The sequence below is a fragment of the Molothrus ater genome, chromosome 7 (assembly GCF_012460135.2).
Source record: "Molothrus ater isolate BHLD 08-10-18 breed brown headed cowbird chromosome 7, BPBGC_Mater_1.1, whole genome shotgun sequence".
NCBI lineage: Eukaryota > Metazoa > Chordata > Aves > Passeriformes > Icteridae > Molothrus > Molothrus ater.
In genome coordinates this window covers 11,350,998-11,368,456 of record NC_050484.2, presented here as the reverse complement: position 1 = coordinate 11,368,456, position 17,459 = coordinate 11,350,998, and the positions used below count along the sequence as shown (strand labels likewise).

Sequence of the window (17,459 nt, the reverse complement as noted above, 5' to 3'; positions counted from 1 at the left end):
ATTAGTGTATGCTTTACTGCCATCTTAGTCTGAAAAGGTATTGCAGGAAGTGTCATATTAACTACAAAGGCATGAAACTTCTAAATGGTTAAGTTACAAGGGCTGGGATCTGTATGAATCAGTAGATTTCAAACATGAACAGAGTGCAAGATTTGTATAGGACTAGTTAGGTTAGATTGTTAGATGAAACAGATTTTGTCAAGTATAAGCCTTTTTGGGAAAGTCCAGATCATATTCTGAAAACTCAAACACCATTCCAGAGAAACTGTCAAGTCATGTTTCTTCTTGGCCATCTCCAGCAGTATTGTTGGCAATCCCAAACTCGCTATATATGGGATCACTAGGGCCTAAAGCCTGGCAAGCATACACCTCAAGGGATAGGGTATTTTTTTCAACTAAGTACTGTTCTTTACCTTCACAGCCATGCCATTGACATCTGTCCCTGCAGATGCTACTGAGGCAAATGCATTGGGAACAGTTGTTGTGCTTGTTTCACAGAAGTGGATACGTGACATGGGGATGTTCAATTCCCGACTAGCAACCTGTTCCAGGAACAACATATTCTTTGTTTTAGAAAAAATCTAAACACTCCAACAATTCCCCAGTATTTGCTGGAAGTCAGTTATAGCAGGAAAGATAAAAATTTTATCAAGTGCTCTTCCAATCTCCAGCTGAAATAATTCTGTCCAATTTGGTAGTACTAAAACCAGAAAAGGACAATGTTCTAGCTACACTCAAACTCTGGATTGAGACTCTGAAGTCCAACACTCATTCCTGATTTTCCTGCTTATACCCTGTAGGACTTACAGCAAATTATGCAAGCCCAGGTCACAAACTTTGATTGACTTTATAAATACCTTTACAGATTTGTCTCAGAATTATCCATTAACCAACTAGGATCATAATGTTATCATCCTGACTATATCAATCTGAATAATCTCTGCCTTTTTCACTATGGGTTTTATGGGATCAGCCCCCAAAAATCTTATTTCTAAGAAGCCTCTTCACATGCTATTAGAAGAACAAAAAACAGTCTGTTTTTTTCCTTCCTTCTGCCTCTACAAATTAATGAAGGTAGCTTTGCTTTCTAACTCTATCAATGTAAAGTAGTACTGGCTATGCTGATAAAGAAACTGCCCTGCTGGTACACTAACCAACCAAAAAGAAAACCTTCACACTGTTTATCTGCATGATAGATAAAGCACATGGCAGTATTTATTTAGATAATTTGTTACCTGGATCATTTTTGTATGAATACCCTGCCCCATTTCAATTCCACCATGTGTCAGAAGCACAGACCCATCAGTATAAATATGAACCAGTGCAGCAGCCTAAAAAACAACAACAAAATCAAGATCAGACTAGTGAGGAAATGTGTTGTATGCAGTAATGAATTGAATTTTAAAAAATACAAAGTGTTTAAGTGTATTTCAGTTTATCTGATTAGTGCTTTTGAATAGAAGGCAAAATTTGTAAGTCTACTTGCTGCTCTTCCTCTATGATGAACTTTGAAAGAAAAGGATAAAAAGCCTTGTTTTGTGGTCTTTTCTGTTATTAGATCCTGAAACAAACCTACACCTGGCTTTGGTATCTCAGTGGTTCCAAAAGAAGCTGGAGGAGACCCCTCACTAGTGGCTCTAAGTGCAATTTGCTGCAAGTTCCATTTTCTTTCTCCTTGACATGTGAGAGCCCTAGAGGTTTTTAAATGGCATAGGCTGAATTTCCAAATGAGATATTCTTCTTGGACTCAACTAGAAGTAGCACCGTAGACTACAAAGATCCTGTGATTTTAATGGTGAACAGAGACAGCCAGTTTGATATTAAATAAGTCAGTCAATTAATTAATTTTTAATTGATAGAATGTTGTCTGTTTCAGAAGCACTGGACACCTACATAAAAAAAATACAAGGACCAAAAATACTATTGTCCTTTTTTGCTTTCTTAACGTTAGCCTTTGACAGCATCAAAGGACTTAAGTCTTTAAGAGTAGCATCCCATAGTACCTCCACAGGCAGAAAGAGGAGGCTCAGAACTATTTCTGGAGTGGACAAATTATTCAATGAACATTTTTCTATCAGACTTCAACAACTTTTTCTAAGTGCATTCAACTCACCTATTCCAACACTGCACCTCAACAGATGGGACTAGCCTTTAAGTAGTCAGTTGTCCAAGCTGCCTGGGTCCTGAAAACCAAACAGCTTTGATCTCAGCTTGAAAAGAGCTACAGGCTACTACAGCCTCTTCAGGGAACAATCATCAGGTGGAATATAATTTTCCAAGAAAAGATAACATATTTGTTTTGTATCCTAAGATAAAGTGACTGCAATCTTCTATGGGTAAAATGCTTAGCTCATTAACTCTTCATAAAACTCACCTGAGAAAGGTAAGGTGTGCCTAGTCCAAATGGAAATTTCATTGGTACAATGGCAATCCCTCTTTTCTTCCAGTAATTTTGTTTGTTAAATTCATTGATAGCTGTTCTCCTTCTGTAGTATGCAGATTTCTCCATACATTTGTTCCAACACCGTATTAAATTCTGTGGATCAAGTGTTTGTTTGAAGTGTGTCTGCTCGCTCTTCTTATACATATTTATTTCCCTAATCTGAAAAAAATGAAATTACAGCTATCTCACAATCCTGTTAAAGACAAACTGACCATCTGAGAGGACTAAGAGACAACAACAAGATCACTGTATTTCTTTTTTAACAATTACCAGTTTGTAAGACCATGCTATACATTCTACAACCAAACATTGATTTAAAAAAAATCAATTTCAGCACAAATTATGTTTAACTTAGAAAAGAGCTGTTCAAACAATTAAACTAATCTAAAGGTTTTTAAATTTCCAGTTCCACAGACTTCATTTCAGGAGAGAAGATGCCTTCGTTTAGTCACCTTTTCTGGTGATAAACCAGTTTTATCTGCAACATCTGTTATCCAGGTTTCTGTCACCAGTCCTGACTGAGGAAAGCCAAAGCCTCGGAATGCTGTATTTGATGGCAAGTTTGTTTTGCAGACATAAGCCCAGCATCTCAAGTTGGGAATCTTGTATGCATTGTCCATTTTTAATAAGGATACTTCTGCTACCTGAGATAGGGGACAAACAGATGTAGTTTAATGTCAGAACAGTGCTTCTTTCAAATTTACATTTAAATCTTCCTCATCTCTTACATAAAAGAGCTTAACTTGAGACAGCTTTAAAATTAAGTTTATGGCAATCATTGGTATATTAAGAGTACTCATGCATGCATACAGACTTCATGAATACATTTTTTATGCAATATATTAATTTTTGGGGTTTTTTTTGGATGCAGAACACAGCTGATGTTACTTGTACTTGAATGTTATCAATAGTTAAGGATGTAGCAGATATGTCATTTTATGATTGATTTTGCTCCTCTTCAATACCAAAAGCCACACAAACTAAAAATAGACAGCTTAGCTTTAAAGCAAGAGTAGCTAGGAAAGGAACTGATGAAAGCATTCTGAACTATTCTGAACTATCACATCCTATGGAAAGCCACACTTAAGGTTTAGTTCTACCAGAAACCATAGGTACTGCAGTCTACAGTGTCTTCTGGTCCTTATATTTTTCATTTAGAGGTTTTACATGACAAACTCAAAACCACATGAGGAGGAAAATGCTATACTAGAGACCTCAAATTAGGCTCTAGGAGTCAGTATAAAAAAAAAAAGGTTTGATGCGTGATGAAGAAGTCACTGTCTCTTCACTGTTAGGTAGATTTCTCAGAATAACAAATTCAAGCTTTGGTTATTCCTGCTAGGTCCAGTAGCTTCACTGTATCATTGTAGGACTTCACCTTAAGACAGTTCTGACATGATCTGCATTAACGTACATACTTCTAATAATGGACATTCTTCTAACCTAGGCTATTTTTCAGAACCAGGTTAGGCAGCAATACCACAAGCAGTTTCACTGACAGACTTCAGGATGCAGAACATCCTCATAGGAGGGGCAATGACAAGCAGGTGAGGGATGGTACAGCAAACATTTCAGTTACAGCTAAATTAGCCTGAACAAACACAAATACCTAGTGATAATATCAATGCAAAAAACATTTTATACTTTGCAGACCTGTAAGTGAGGAACTGAGGTATACAGCACAATAAATGCTGACCCAGTATAGAAATGTATAGGGATAGCAACAGGATAACTATCACTATGAATTTTCTGAAGGCCAAGAAAGATTTTCCCAGCCCTGAAGATATAAAGCTTTAGGAGGAACAAATGAAGGTAACTACACATTTTAAAAGTAATACAATGTTAGTTGAGATGTTCATAACAGAAAAGTAAGCCTGAGAAAACATTCATGAAGTGAATGTGTAGGGCAATATAAGAAAGTAGTGAGATGCTCCACTAAATTTAATAAGGAAGGGTTAACCTGCTCAGTGTAGATTCTTCCAAAAACCCACAATCCCTGTATTAAAAGTCTATATGATTAATAATACATGGACAAAGAAATTTGGCTTCATAATTTTCCAGCTAATGACTCCTCCATGTTATAAGGTTCATCAGTATAAAACCCTTACCAGGACAGATTCATCAGGGGTACATCCTCCATTAACATAATATATGGCATCCACAGCTGTGATCCTACCATCATTCATGAAGCCAACCTAGAAGGATCAACAGTTATTTAGAATTCAGCATTCATTTGTTTCCAAAGTGCTTGTGTATTTTGAAAATTAACATAACCCACACATTTAGGGTCATACTGCACTATTAATTTCTGGGCAGCATTCACTGAAACTACAGAAGGACAAGAGAGAAAGAAAGCACATTTCTAAGAGATAGGCTTTCCCTCCTGGCATCTGTGATCTGTATAGGTACAGCACAGAATATGCAACATAGGCCCATTAGGAATGGAAGGATCAGTGGCTCCTCTCTATTGCCTGAGATGGCTGACAAGAGTGTCACCAAGGAGTGTTTACTGCAGATAAAATTAAATCCCACTTTAATGGTAAGAACAGTGTCTGGCAGAAGGAATATTACATTTATGTCTATTAATGAAGAAATATTATCTTTATCTCACATGCCACTTTTCGCCTGTTGCCACTAACAGTTCCTGAATTCTCGACATGAGCTACAGCTCATTTTCAACTTTAGGGCTTTAGGGAAGCATCTTATAAAACCTCTCTCACTTTACCTATATAGAATGTCATGCAACTTGCTTAGTATTAGCAGCTAAATTTGCAGCAGCCTTAGGCTGCGAGCTGTGAACTTTCCCCTATGTATGTTGAACTGTTACCCAGTCAAGTAAAAGAAGGCCTCAGAGTCAGTTCAAGCTGAAAGATAAGGAAGCTACAATCTCTAGCAAAGGCTACACAGATATAAAAAAAGAAATGGCCCAGCTACAGACAGTGAAAGAAACCCATGAAGAATGCAGAGACTCCAGACCTGTAATATTCCTACTGGTTTGTACTGTCATGTGAGGGATGGGGAGCTTAGACTCTAAGGGTATAATTGCCCAGGTATAAAACCATTGTTCAGAGTCCCTCTTTGAAGGCATCCAGCTTGAGCTGGACAGCTATCTTAACAAAAGGTATTTTTAAAGAGAAATCATTCAGCTTATTGATTCAAGAGAAACTTGAATTTAAACCCCATTATGGTGGCTGGCACACATAATTTATATAACAAGTAGAGAGGGAAAAGAAGGCAGAAATTATCCTAATGAATAATTATAACTGATGACAGTGCAAGGGCAGGGAAGAGATTAATTTCCTCCACAGGGTGAGTTTTGTGCATGACACTGTTTCTGTGAAAAATTAGCTGCTTCTTTGTGTGAATCTAACCATATGGAGAGTTTAAAATAAAGTTCTGCAGAAGAAGTCTACTATAGGTTAGCTTCCTGTTCCTAGAAAGAAGACAGAAAGAGCTATAAAAGGATTAAGAACATGAAGGAACTAGAAAAAATAATAATGCAAAACCCTGAAGAGAAGAGGTAGAAGCAGACAAAGGGACTGTACAGCAACTATCTCTTGGGCTCCTGGCTTGTAGTTTTGTTTTAAAATTGAATTGGTTGTACCAATTTTCATTAACAGAACACATTACCCAGTAACACTGAAATATTTGCAGAATACAGATGGGTATTTTTTCACTGAATTCTTGTGGCACTCACTTTATATTTAGCCATAAAAGGATGTCGGCCACCTGTGATTACCATATCGTCCTCTCGGCTCAGAATAAGACGGACTGCTCTGCTGGTTCTAAATCCAAAAAAGAAAAGTCAAATTGCAATTAAAATTAAGTATATTATTAATAAGATGGCTATGGCTACTCATCATGTATCCAGGTCGGGCCATGCATATAAACATGCATTTAGATTAAACTTAACTTTAATAAGCCTGAACATATGCCTAACACGATGTCCAGATTTCATATTTCTCACATTTACAATAATGTCAGAATTTTCATCTCTTGAAAGCCAGCAAGATAACTCAGTGCAAACTACTCCTGAAGAATCTATTTTAGTGTTAAGTGTTCGTCACCTCTTAGCTATTTAGAATCATACTGAAATAGAGTGTCTTGGAATGAAACCAAAATATCAATAACAATAAAAATAGAAAAATCAGTCTAGAAATGCATATATCATTTAAAATAATCACTTTAGAAAAATGTATATAAGGCATAAAATAAGGTCCTAAGAATAAAAAAGATATTTTAAACCATAAAAGAAATATTTTTTAGCATGACCTGTTAATAAAAACCACAGATAATGTGGCCAAAAATAATCAAGAGTAAATTTTATACCAGTGACAGTGAAGTAACATAAACCTATTGAGCTAACTCCTCAGATGAAAATATCATTTTGGCTGACAGGATGTAGCCCAATGTGAATTCTGCAGCAAATCAGTTATGCTTATAAAGGAGTTTTGTATGCCCTGACAGCTAACCCTGCCAAATTTGGAAGATGGGGGCATGGAGCTTTACAGGTTAATTTTCTTAAACTAATTCAAGCAGTATTAGAAAAAGCATAATACCTCAGAGATTTAAGCTAATTTTGACTGAAAGATGTTGAGAACTGAGCTAAAACTACTTTTTCTTAAAAGCACTTCCACTCGTGACTCTTCCTTCTGCATTCTGCTGTGTCAATGAAGTTCACAATTGGAGGGTTAGTGTCATATTTTATTGTGCATATTGTGCATATTTTATTGTGCATATTGTGCACTTCCTGCATATGCAGGAAGTCTCAGTAGGCACCGGTCCTTTTGAGTATTTCTAGCTCATACTAATATCATCTTGCAGCCCATTAATTTAGTTGAGGCTAGAGCTGCTTAAAATAAGTAATCCAAGAAAACAAAACAAAGAAATGCACCAAACAGTCTTGCAAAGCGTGAAGTCAGGATTGTATGACATTTTGACTAGCAGCTTCGGAAAAGAGAAAGCATTTTAGCCAAAATGGAAAACTTGTTTGCTTAACTTTTTTCATATCTCAAAACACACATACTGCCACTTACTTGTTTGCTGCCACTGCAGCAACTGATGCCAGTAAACCAGTTCTCAGGATTTTCCCACCAAAAGCTCCACCAACTCGTTTAACATGGCACATGACCCTGTTGGCTGGAACACCTAAACTCGCAGCTACCATCTCCTGTAAAACAAGTTTTAATATTTTATGCCAACCCAAACTAAGTCCAAAAGCTAGATTCTGAAATAGGAACCTTTTCTAGAAAAGGGTTCCACAGGTATTTCTATTCTTCTATCAGATGAATATAGCTTTTCCTTTACCTTAGGTTAAAAAGCAAAGAAAGAATAACGACAAACTCTCAACAGTGCTCACATTTCAAATCTTTACCATGCAGACTGTGAAAAGACCATTGGCCAATGTGAAGAATAATAACCTTAAATTACATTATCTAAATAGTAGGAAGCTTCAGGTATAATAAAAATGGATTAGTAAACAGTTTGTATTATTTTTATTACTAAGGCAATACCTCATTCTTATTTAAAATAAAACTATTTGTTTCCTAATTATCTAAGGTCTTGCTAGTGTCAGGAATGTTTTTGGTTGAAATAATTTTCTCAAACACGAAGTTTTTCATACTACTTGGCTATTGGCAATATAATAATAATGGAAATTATAAAAGGAGCAGAACTGGGCTTTGAACACAAAATGCCAGTGTTGAGTCTGAAATGCCAGCAGTTTCATGCACTATGGCCATTGCTCTGCAGACCACAAGCTATGGCAGCTTTGTTTTGTCATTTACCATCATGACAGTGTCTAGAGGGCTAGAACACCTCTACTATGAAGACTGAGAGACTTGGAGTTGCTCAGCAGGAGAAGACAGCTCCAGGGAGATTTTACTGTGGCCTTTCAAATTATAAAGGGGATTTCACAAGAAACAGAGGAGGACTTTTTAGCAACGCTTTTATTGACAAGACAAAGGGCTATGGTTTTAAACTAAAAGAGGGCTGGTTTAGACTGGACAAGAGAAAGAAATCTTTTACAATGAGGGTGGTAAGGCATGGGAACAGGTTGCTCAGAGAATTTGTGGACACCCCATCACTGGGAGTGTTCAAGGGCATGTTGGATAAGACTTTGAGAAATTTGATCCAGAGAAAGACAGCCCTGTCCATGGCAGGAGTGTTGAATGAAATAGTCTTTAAAGGCTCCTTGAAACCCAAACCAATCTGTGATTAGGAGACTGCTCCATGGAGCAGCAGTCTTACCTACAGCTGTTAGACTTGATCAGATCCTCAGTAGGTTCTGACTCTGTAGAGAACTAATTGCTCCTCACTCCAGTGGAAAACTGAGATGGAGGAGCCTCAGCACTCCACAGGGAGTTTTTCATGCCTACAATAGTGGAGTATGAAGTACTTTGTTCAAAGGGAAAGGAGAGACTTATCCTGACAGTGGAGTGCTCAGTGTTTATCAGAATACAGCAGCACTACAAACCAGCTGTTATTGGACATCCAGATGGCAACTTCATGTTTCTATGGCTTCTGTTCCTACAGATTTGTAGACAAAACTTTAAAAGCTCTATTGTCACAAGTCCACACACTTTCTCTGAGAATGCTCTGCATTACCTGAATAATTGCTGGATGCTGTGTTGACACATACAAATCCATTTCTTTATCCTCTCCTTTTGGAACAACAAGCATACTCTGAGTCTCCATGTAAAAGTGTTTCTGTCCCCCAATGCAAATCTCCCCTGATCCAATGAGAAAAACACAAGTATTACTGAGGGAAAAGGACAGAAGAAATCAACCAGAGAAGAATTAACAGCCCACCATCATGTAAATTATGGTCATCAGTTTCAAATCCTCTGATACTACTTGTGTGAAAGAGCAGCATCTAAAATAAAAACACAAATTAAAATCCTTGTAATATTAAAATGGTCTTGTTCCAGTAGCATCACCAGAACTGGATTAAAGCAGAACACTATTGCCCACAGGTGGTGACAACAATCTATAAAGCCTAGATAAGCTAAACAAAGCATGCACATACTGGACAAGGTCAAGAAGAGGGCCACCAAGATCATCAGGGGGCTGAACCACAGGATGTATGAAAAGAGGTTGAGAGAACTGGATTTATTCATTCATAAGCAGAAAAGGTTTAAGAAGAGATCTTATTGCAGAAGAAAAGGTTTAAGAAGAGATCTGTCTACAACTACCTAATGGAAGGGTGTAGACAAGAGCAAGCCAGACTGTTCTCAGAGATGCCCAATGGAAAGAGAAGAGGCAATGAACACAAGAAATTCCAGCTAGAGATAAGAAAAATCAAAATCAGCATGAAAGCAGTGAAACACTGGAACAGGTTTCTATGCAACATGCTATAGATGTTGCATAATCTCCATATTTGGAGATATTAAACACATGACTGGACATAGCCTGTAACAACCTGCTCTAACCAGACCTACTTTAAGTAGGAGGTTGGACTAAGACTCCCTCCCAACCTAATTATTCTTTAACTTCTTCCAAGTGATGCAAAAAACTTGACTGTAGCAGCAGAACAACAATACACTAGGTTTAGCTATTTTCTCAGGCCTAATGACTATACAGAAAAAAGGTAGAACTGGGACTTGAAGAGCAGACAGCCAAACCCAAATACTGACAGCCAAAAATTTCACATCAAATGTATTCTACAGTTTACCTTCAATTGTATTATCAACAGTTTCAAATGCCTCATCAACATTTCCTTGTTCTAATTTTCTCTTTGGCTCAAAGAATGAGTTGTGTTTTATAGCTTCCTGTAATGGAGAAAAAGAGAAATGGGGGGTTTTAAGTATTTTCAAGATTCCCAGCAGCACTTTAGTCTCAGGACCAACACCATTGTCTTCAGAGACTGGAACCACCAGCTACCTAAATCAATGAACAGCTGTATTCCATCATTTTACTGTCATTATTGAGTTTGTTTATTTAATACCAGCAATTCTTTCCTGATGCATCTTGTGTAACTGATGACAGCAGTTTCTGAAGGAAATGCATTCAGTTTATTTAACCTGCTCTTCCCAGTCATACATCCAGAAAGTGACCAAGACACCATAGAGTAAGAATGCAACTGCATCATCCAAAGTGTGATGCCAGTCAGAGGGGAAGAAATCACAAGGACTAAGTAAAGGTGGAGTCTATTTATAAATTAGCATTTGCTTTATTTCTAGTAAGATTTCATTGGATTTTCAATTCTAATGAAATGTTAACAAAATTTGTCAGCCTTTATCTATTTTTCTATCAGAAAAATTGTTCCATTAGACTACACACACATTAAAACAAGCTGTAAAGTGACTGCCAGAACTAATGCTGATTCCCTGTGTGTTCTTTGTTCCTTACTTCTATTCTCTTTAATCCAGGGTAAGTCCATATGTGACTCTCACATTACACTTCTGAAATATTCATCCCTAACATCTTTCTTTCATTTTCCCCCAACAACTCCTACGTCTCCAGCCTAGCTTTCAAGCTAGGCAACAGATAAAAATGCTAGAGATAATCAGAGGCTGACTGTAGCCACTATACACATGTTGACTTACCAACTGGTAGCTACCAGAAAATTAGAAACCAGCATGCCCATTGCCTTTTCCTCACTGGGAGAGTTCTTTTTTTTTTTTTTGCATTCTAATGTTTATTACTGTAAAACTTGTGAAACCTTCATACTTTCAAAACTGTTGCCTGTCTATCACAAGTGGTCAAAATTAGACAAAAGGTTAATTTATTTATAGGGAGATACCACTGCTTAACTGGATGTTCAAATTCAGCTTGTTTCCTTAAAAATCATATTTTAAAAGCAACTAAAGAGTGTGAACTGCTTCTATTCATTAAATAGGTAAAACAATAAAAAAGCAGAAGAAATTATTGGTACCTCAATTGTTAAAATTACTGGTTCCAGCATTTCATACTCTATCTTCACTTTTGCAGCTGCTTGTTTGGCATGAACGTCTGAATCTGCGACCACAGCACAGACAATCTGACCCACGCAAATCACCTGCAGAATATACATCAGTACTGGAACAGTGGATTCAAACAATTCCCACATGTGTTATTGATATTCTTATTTTACATTACCATCACTTATATTTCCTGTTCAGAAGTTTTCTTTAAGAACTTCTGTGTTTTCACATCATCCAAGAAGCTAACAAATTATAAAAATACCACTATAACTACAGAATCAGGGAAAATACGCTGTTAAGAAATGGATAATAGGACAATAAAAGGCTGGGGAAAAAAAAACAGTTAAAATTAAGAAAATCAGTTGCAAAAAGATTGTATTTATACCTCGTTTCTTGCAAATATAATCTCTGGATCATCAGAAAAATGAAACTCATTTGCAGCTGGCACATCATGAGCTGTTATGACATCAAACACACCTGGTCCTTTTAGGGCCTCTGAGGTATCTATAGATCTGATTGGGATATGGGAAGAGAGAAGTGCAATTCATTAATTATAGAAACTGATGACAGAGGAAGGAAACACAAAACAGAGGTATACTTCTTGTACTACCAAGATTTGCTCATAGGCTCACATACATCTTTTCTTTCTGTTTCTGGCATGTGGAGAAGTGCAGATAAAAGACAATTTAAGATTCTACTCATCTGCTTCATTTTTAAAAGATAATTTAGATACAACAGGGAAATCATTGGCCCATTAGATTGCCTGAACTGCATTGGTTTAATAAAAATCACTGCACAATTACAATGTTACAACTGCAACTTTCTAAGACCTGACAGCCTACACACATATTGCAAGATAGAAATACTCATCTTCAGATGGAGGATTCATGTAGAGAGATATAAAAGTTACAAAACCAGTATAAATGGAGAAGGAATGGAAATGTCTAGGTGTAAAAGGATCAGAAAGAACAGCAGAAGGTCTATAAGAACAACATGTTTTGATAGCATCTACTTCAGCAGGTCATCAGATCCCAGCACACGTACAGGCATCTCGTCTGGACACCCAGATCAGGAGACAAAGGAGACTGAATAGATCCTATTGACTTGCAGAGACAGGGGGGATGCCACCTCTGTGATGGGACCAAAAAGAGGGCTGCCAAACCCAGCACTGACCTAAGAATAAGTCAGGAAATATGACAAGGACTCAGTAGCTAGAAGCCCCAGTCCTATCTGTCATGACAGATCACTTGATTATGTCTTGGGGCCTGAATGTTGAACAAACTGCTAGGATAGGTGTGTCTCGGCAGCATAAAAGCATACATTGAAACAGTTTTCTAACAAAATAAATCCTCTTCTCCACCCTTTTCTCCTATAAACCTCATATGAGCTTTGCCACCTTGTTGCTGCAATGTTGCCACACTATTTCCTACATTTTGAACAATTTTCTTCTTTCATCATAGAGTTAAGGTTTAAAAGCAGTATTGGTAAAACTGAATCTTGAAGTCCATTTGCACTGCACAGCTGAGCACTTTGTGGAGGTAGCTAGGCTAGCTCTGGGCTGGTTTATGGACCAGAAACAGTTCACCCTTACTGGTACAGTAAAATGGGGTGAGACACTTAAATCCTAACAAACCTTTCTACTAGTGCAACAATACTGCTTCCAGCATGGATTTGCGTGCAGGTATCAGGCATGCTGTTCTGTACACACAAAACTCATCAGTTTCTAAAAATCTCAGGCAGCAATTCATTACAACACTTTCTTCAAGTCCACTTTGAACACTTACACAATCTTAGCATGGGCTCTGGAACTAGTGACAGGAGCCAGAAAAAGCTCCCCATCCACAGAAGGAAGGTCATCAATGTAGACTGCTTCACCAGTGGCATGCTTTATCCCAGACTGGTGCATAACGGGCCGTCCCACAGGGTCCTGGGGAGACTGGCTCGGATCTACATCCTGAACAGTCAGAAACACACACCCAGCACCCCCAGGTAAAAAAAGAACAGTCCTGTTACTCTTACAGCGATCAGAAAATAAGATGAATGAACAACTACTCATACAATCATCTTCTGGTTCAATTTTGAAAGAGATATGGCTGCAGGAGGTGACTGCTACTCCTGGGGATTTCATTCTCCTCTTTTCTTCTCTATGGAACCTTCAGAGAGTCCCACACAGGTTTGTTTATTTGGATTTTTTCCTTAATTATTTACATCAAAGTGACAAACCCAGCACTTTTTCAAAAGACATTTTCCTCCCTTACTGAATAGTGTAATGAAGCTTTGATAATTTTCTGAATTATTCTCACAAGATTCTGCTCTGAATGTTACCAGTGTCAGGTGGTTTACTATGAGCTATATGCAATGGTTTCTAAGATTTGTCTTCCTCACTGAAAGAGTGCAACTGATCACATAAATCAGTGAGAAAATACTGCCTAAATATTTTCTTCCCAATTATTTCCTTGCAACTGTGTATGAATTTAGTGTCTTATTAATCTTACTTTGCTATTTTTTTATATTAATACAGCATTTCCAGTTAAATCTGCCACGTGAACTAATGTTGCAAACTTCCAGAACACCTTTCCAATTTTTGTGTCAGTATTCATGCTAACTTTTTCCTTTTCTACATTTAGAATTTGTTAATTGCTTATGACTTAAATGTTTTTACTTCTAAAGCTTCTAGCACACAAGTGTTCAGGCTACACACTTCTGCTTCCTGCACTTTCTGGCACACTGTCTGCTATTGGCACAAAGTCAAGAACAAACACTCTTCATTTGACTGCCTGAAGTTTCTCAAATGGATGTCTCAGCCAAACTGCTTCAACATTTCCATCACAGAATGACAACATATTTGGATTTCAGGATAAGCATTCTTTTTATTCATCTTAATAATGTCCAAATGAAGGAGCGCAGACAAAAAATATGGCCTTACAAAATCTAAATAGAAATTTAAAGTGGAAAAACTCAGATTTTCTGGGTCTCTAAATTTCTATTGCTCAGTGCCCATTGGTCTGAGTAATAAATTGTTTCAATTTCTGATGTTCAGTCACTTTATTACAGATGGGAATAAAATAAATAACTGGGGAAAAGTCACAGAAATAGTCCCCTTGATCCTGGCTCCTCTAACTGCTTCTTGCCCTTGTATTTTTTAAAATAATAATAATAACAACTCCGAAGGAAACTTAATATAACAATTTGAACAAATTTGAAGAATTTCAAGCAAGTGTTTTTCTAGGGAATATCCAAACAATTAAAAGAAAAACAACTATTTACCTATATTTAATTTGAACTTTTCTTTAGGTTTTCAAAAGTCGGTATTTTAACTTGTGTACTGAGGGTGTCAAAATATTAAAAATCCTTGCAGGTGTTTCTACCATGAACTATTTATATGAGGAGCTCAGAAAATACCAAATGTGTTCTTTGCTGCTCTCTACTGTTGATTTAGGACAACCTGCTTGTGTTAATTTGAGCACACAATCATCACACACCATCTTGATTCCTAAATCTACAGTAAGAGCCCCTGAGGACCTTGATACAACAATACTATAGCTATGCTACAGTGTATATATACTATACCTGGGCTTTCCAACCTTTTTTTTTTTTTAATTTCTTTCTAACTGGTTTGCACACTGCAATAAACCAATTTTAAGCAGTCTGACAATGGAGTTTGCTTAGCATATTTATGTTCAAAGAACTGTCCAGAAGAAGTGAGTACACCCCAGAATCTATTTTTACAAACAAGGATCCTCCAAATGAAATACAGTTAAAATCAACCACTAAAAGCATTTTGCTTCCAGTCCTTTGGAAAATCTGAACCTGACCTTCACACCATAGCTCATGTTTGAACTGTGACTTTTTACCTAGTCTTATAAAGCACAAAACAATGTCAGAATTAAATCACTTGCCTGATATATTTGGATACTCTGGGGCATTCTGGTTTTGAAATCTTGTAGGACACTCCCATATTCTACAGGTATGCCTGGATAATGGCAAGAATCCTGAAAAGGAAGTGAATTACTACTAAAACTCACATTTTGAACATTAAGATTAGAAAAGCCAACAATCAAAATCAAGCACAAAATCTTTATACAGGAAATGTTTTCCAGGCTCAAACTAGAAAGGCCCTAAAGCAACAACCTGAAAACAATGTAGAGGTTTTAGGTGTCACTAAATAATACTTAAAAATATATTAGATTCAACAAATATACTTTTTAAAGTAAGTAACATAAGTAGGGACAGACAGAAGAGCTTTGTTTTGAGGTCTGATCAAAAGTGGCTCAGAATCACTCCTGGTACTCAACAATTACCTATAATGTTAATTTAGAGGAAAGAGGTCAAGATAACAGAAGAAAAATGTTAAAGGGATATTTTTCTCTGTAAGAACATATTTAAGACAAAAATAAAAAAAGTAAATTACCATAGAACATCTTGGCAAGTGAAACTTTAGTGTCCTCATCTCCCAGCCAACAGCTCATACAAGAAGGAGGGTTGGTTTAGTATCTACAGTTTTTTCCCAAAGTCTTTATTTCTATTTCATCTATTTGTTTTTTGAACTACAGAGTAAGATCTTTTGCATATTGCCTTTGGGTCTGGGAGCTTGCTACTGGTGTGCTGTTGTATTAATATTGCTCAAATGTCTTTTAAAGCCTTATGTCCAAGGTAAAGCTATCTGAGCATCTAAAAGTTAAATGGGCATCTCTCCATCAGCCTCTTTGGGAGTTAAACACTTAAGTTATTGAGTAGCTCCAAACACCAAAGACAATGATTTAGCATGCTGTACAAATTGCAAGCACTAACATATAGCAAGAACACCCTTTCTATTTGCTTGCACAAGAGCAGACATGGGGAACACCTGGTTTGCTCAGCCTGGAGGAGAGTCAAGGGAGACCCTCACTGAGGTTTTCAACATGCTCACAAGGGAAAGTGGAGGGGCAGGTATCGGCCTCTTCACTCTGCTGACCACTGAGAGGACTGGAGGAAATGGCATGAAGTCAGGAGGGCAGGAGGGGAGAGCTTTACGTTGCACATCAGGAAGAGATTTTTCACCCAGAGAGTGTTTGAGCACTGGAACAGGCTCCCCAGAGTAGTGGTCACAGCTCCTAGTCTGAGTTCAAAAAGCATTGGGACAATGCTATCAGGCACATGGTGGGATTCCTGTGGTGTCCTGTGCAGGCCCAGGAGTGGGACTCCATGGTCCTGATGGGTCTCCTGTAACTCAGTATATTCCATGATTTTATGAACTAATTTACCATTGTCTTCAATGACTGCGATACTTCCAGGAAAAATCTGTAGAAGAAACTGACCATCAAAGTTTTCTTATAGTCTACATTTTCATCACCAGCTGAGCCTGGGAGAGCAATTTCTTTAAGGACTAGTCTGCATGCTTCATCCAACATTTGTTCATTCCAGTGTCTGTCAGGAAGAATAATAGATACAGTCACACCATAACTAATAAGAAATAAATACCAATTGCAGTAATTTATGTGTACCCTTGACCACAGACATAATCCTGCTCACAATTAAGCCAAAATATTGATTCTAATAATGTCTGCAATTTTTAAAATGGTGTAGATCAATGTTGCTCACAGAGCTGAACTCCCATAAGCAAACTAAATTAAGTGCTATGCCAGCATTTCTAAATAAACAAATACATAAATAAACCTTATTATAGCTTTAAAGTCGATTTAGCAGTCTTACTGATTATCATCACATTGCAGATACTATCCCATATTTGAAAAAAGTAGATATAGTTGCAAAATGTAGATACTTTCAAGGGATCTAATTAGCTGTTACATTTTCTGAAACCACTGTCTTCTTCAAGTAACTCAACACAGTTAATTCTGTATAGTTACACGGCCACAGATATCAAAATATTAAGTCTGTTAGACTAAATTTAATCATGTTAAGCATCAAAAAATAGTGAACGCTTCAACTAAAGAAACAGTTGCATATTGAATAGCAAAAAAAGGTTATGGGGGCTTCATTTAATGTTATTTTTATGCTGCTCAAATTTGCAATTTTTTTCCTCCAAAACTTTGAAAAGTGCTGTAAAGTGGGAGGAAAGTCAGGGACTTATTCCAGAGCTTATTGGGACCTTGAAGATATGTTGAAAAGGTGAA

General features: G+C 37.1%; 1 protein-coding gene across 3 annotated transcripts in view; it reads right to left on the bottom strand.

Annotated features, from left to right (window-relative positions):
- Nucleotides 1–17,459, bottom strand: part of AOX1 (aldehyde oxidase 1) — a 38,793-nt gene that overhangs the window by 8,002 nt on the left and 13,332 nt on the right. For all 3 annotated transcript variants that reach the window (XM_036387084.2, XM_036387086.2, XM_036387087.1), the window contains 14 exons: nucleotides 16,590–16,752; nucleotides 15,246–15,338; nucleotides 13,131–13,300; nucleotides 11,732–11,858; nucleotides 11,319–11,441; nucleotides 10,116–10,212; nucleotides 9,050–9,174; nucleotides 7,480–7,613; nucleotides 6,141–6,228; nucleotides 4,552–4,638; nucleotides 2,896–3,087; nucleotides 2,375–2,602; nucleotides 1,236–1,331; nucleotides 414–542 (listed from right to left, as the gene is read on the bottom strand). In XM_036387084.2, the coding sequence (XP_036242977.1) occupies nucleotides 414–542; nucleotides 1,236–1,331; nucleotides 2,375–2,602; nucleotides 2,896–3,087; nucleotides 4,552–4,638; nucleotides 6,141–6,228; nucleotides 7,480–7,613; nucleotides 9,050–9,174; nucleotides 10,116–10,212; nucleotides 11,319–11,441; nucleotides 11,732–11,858; nucleotides 13,131–13,300; nucleotides 15,246–15,338; nucleotides 16,590–16,752 (1,852 nt within the window). The remainder of the gene's footprint in view (nucleotides 1–413; nucleotides 543–1,235; nucleotides 1,332–2,374; nucleotides 2,603–2,895; nucleotides 3,088–4,551; nucleotides 4,639–6,140; nucleotides 6,229–7,479; nucleotides 7,614–9,049; nucleotides 9,175–10,115; nucleotides 10,213–11,318; nucleotides 11,442–11,731; nucleotides 11,859–13,130; nucleotides 13,301–15,245; nucleotides 15,339–16,589; nucleotides 16,753–17,459) is intronic.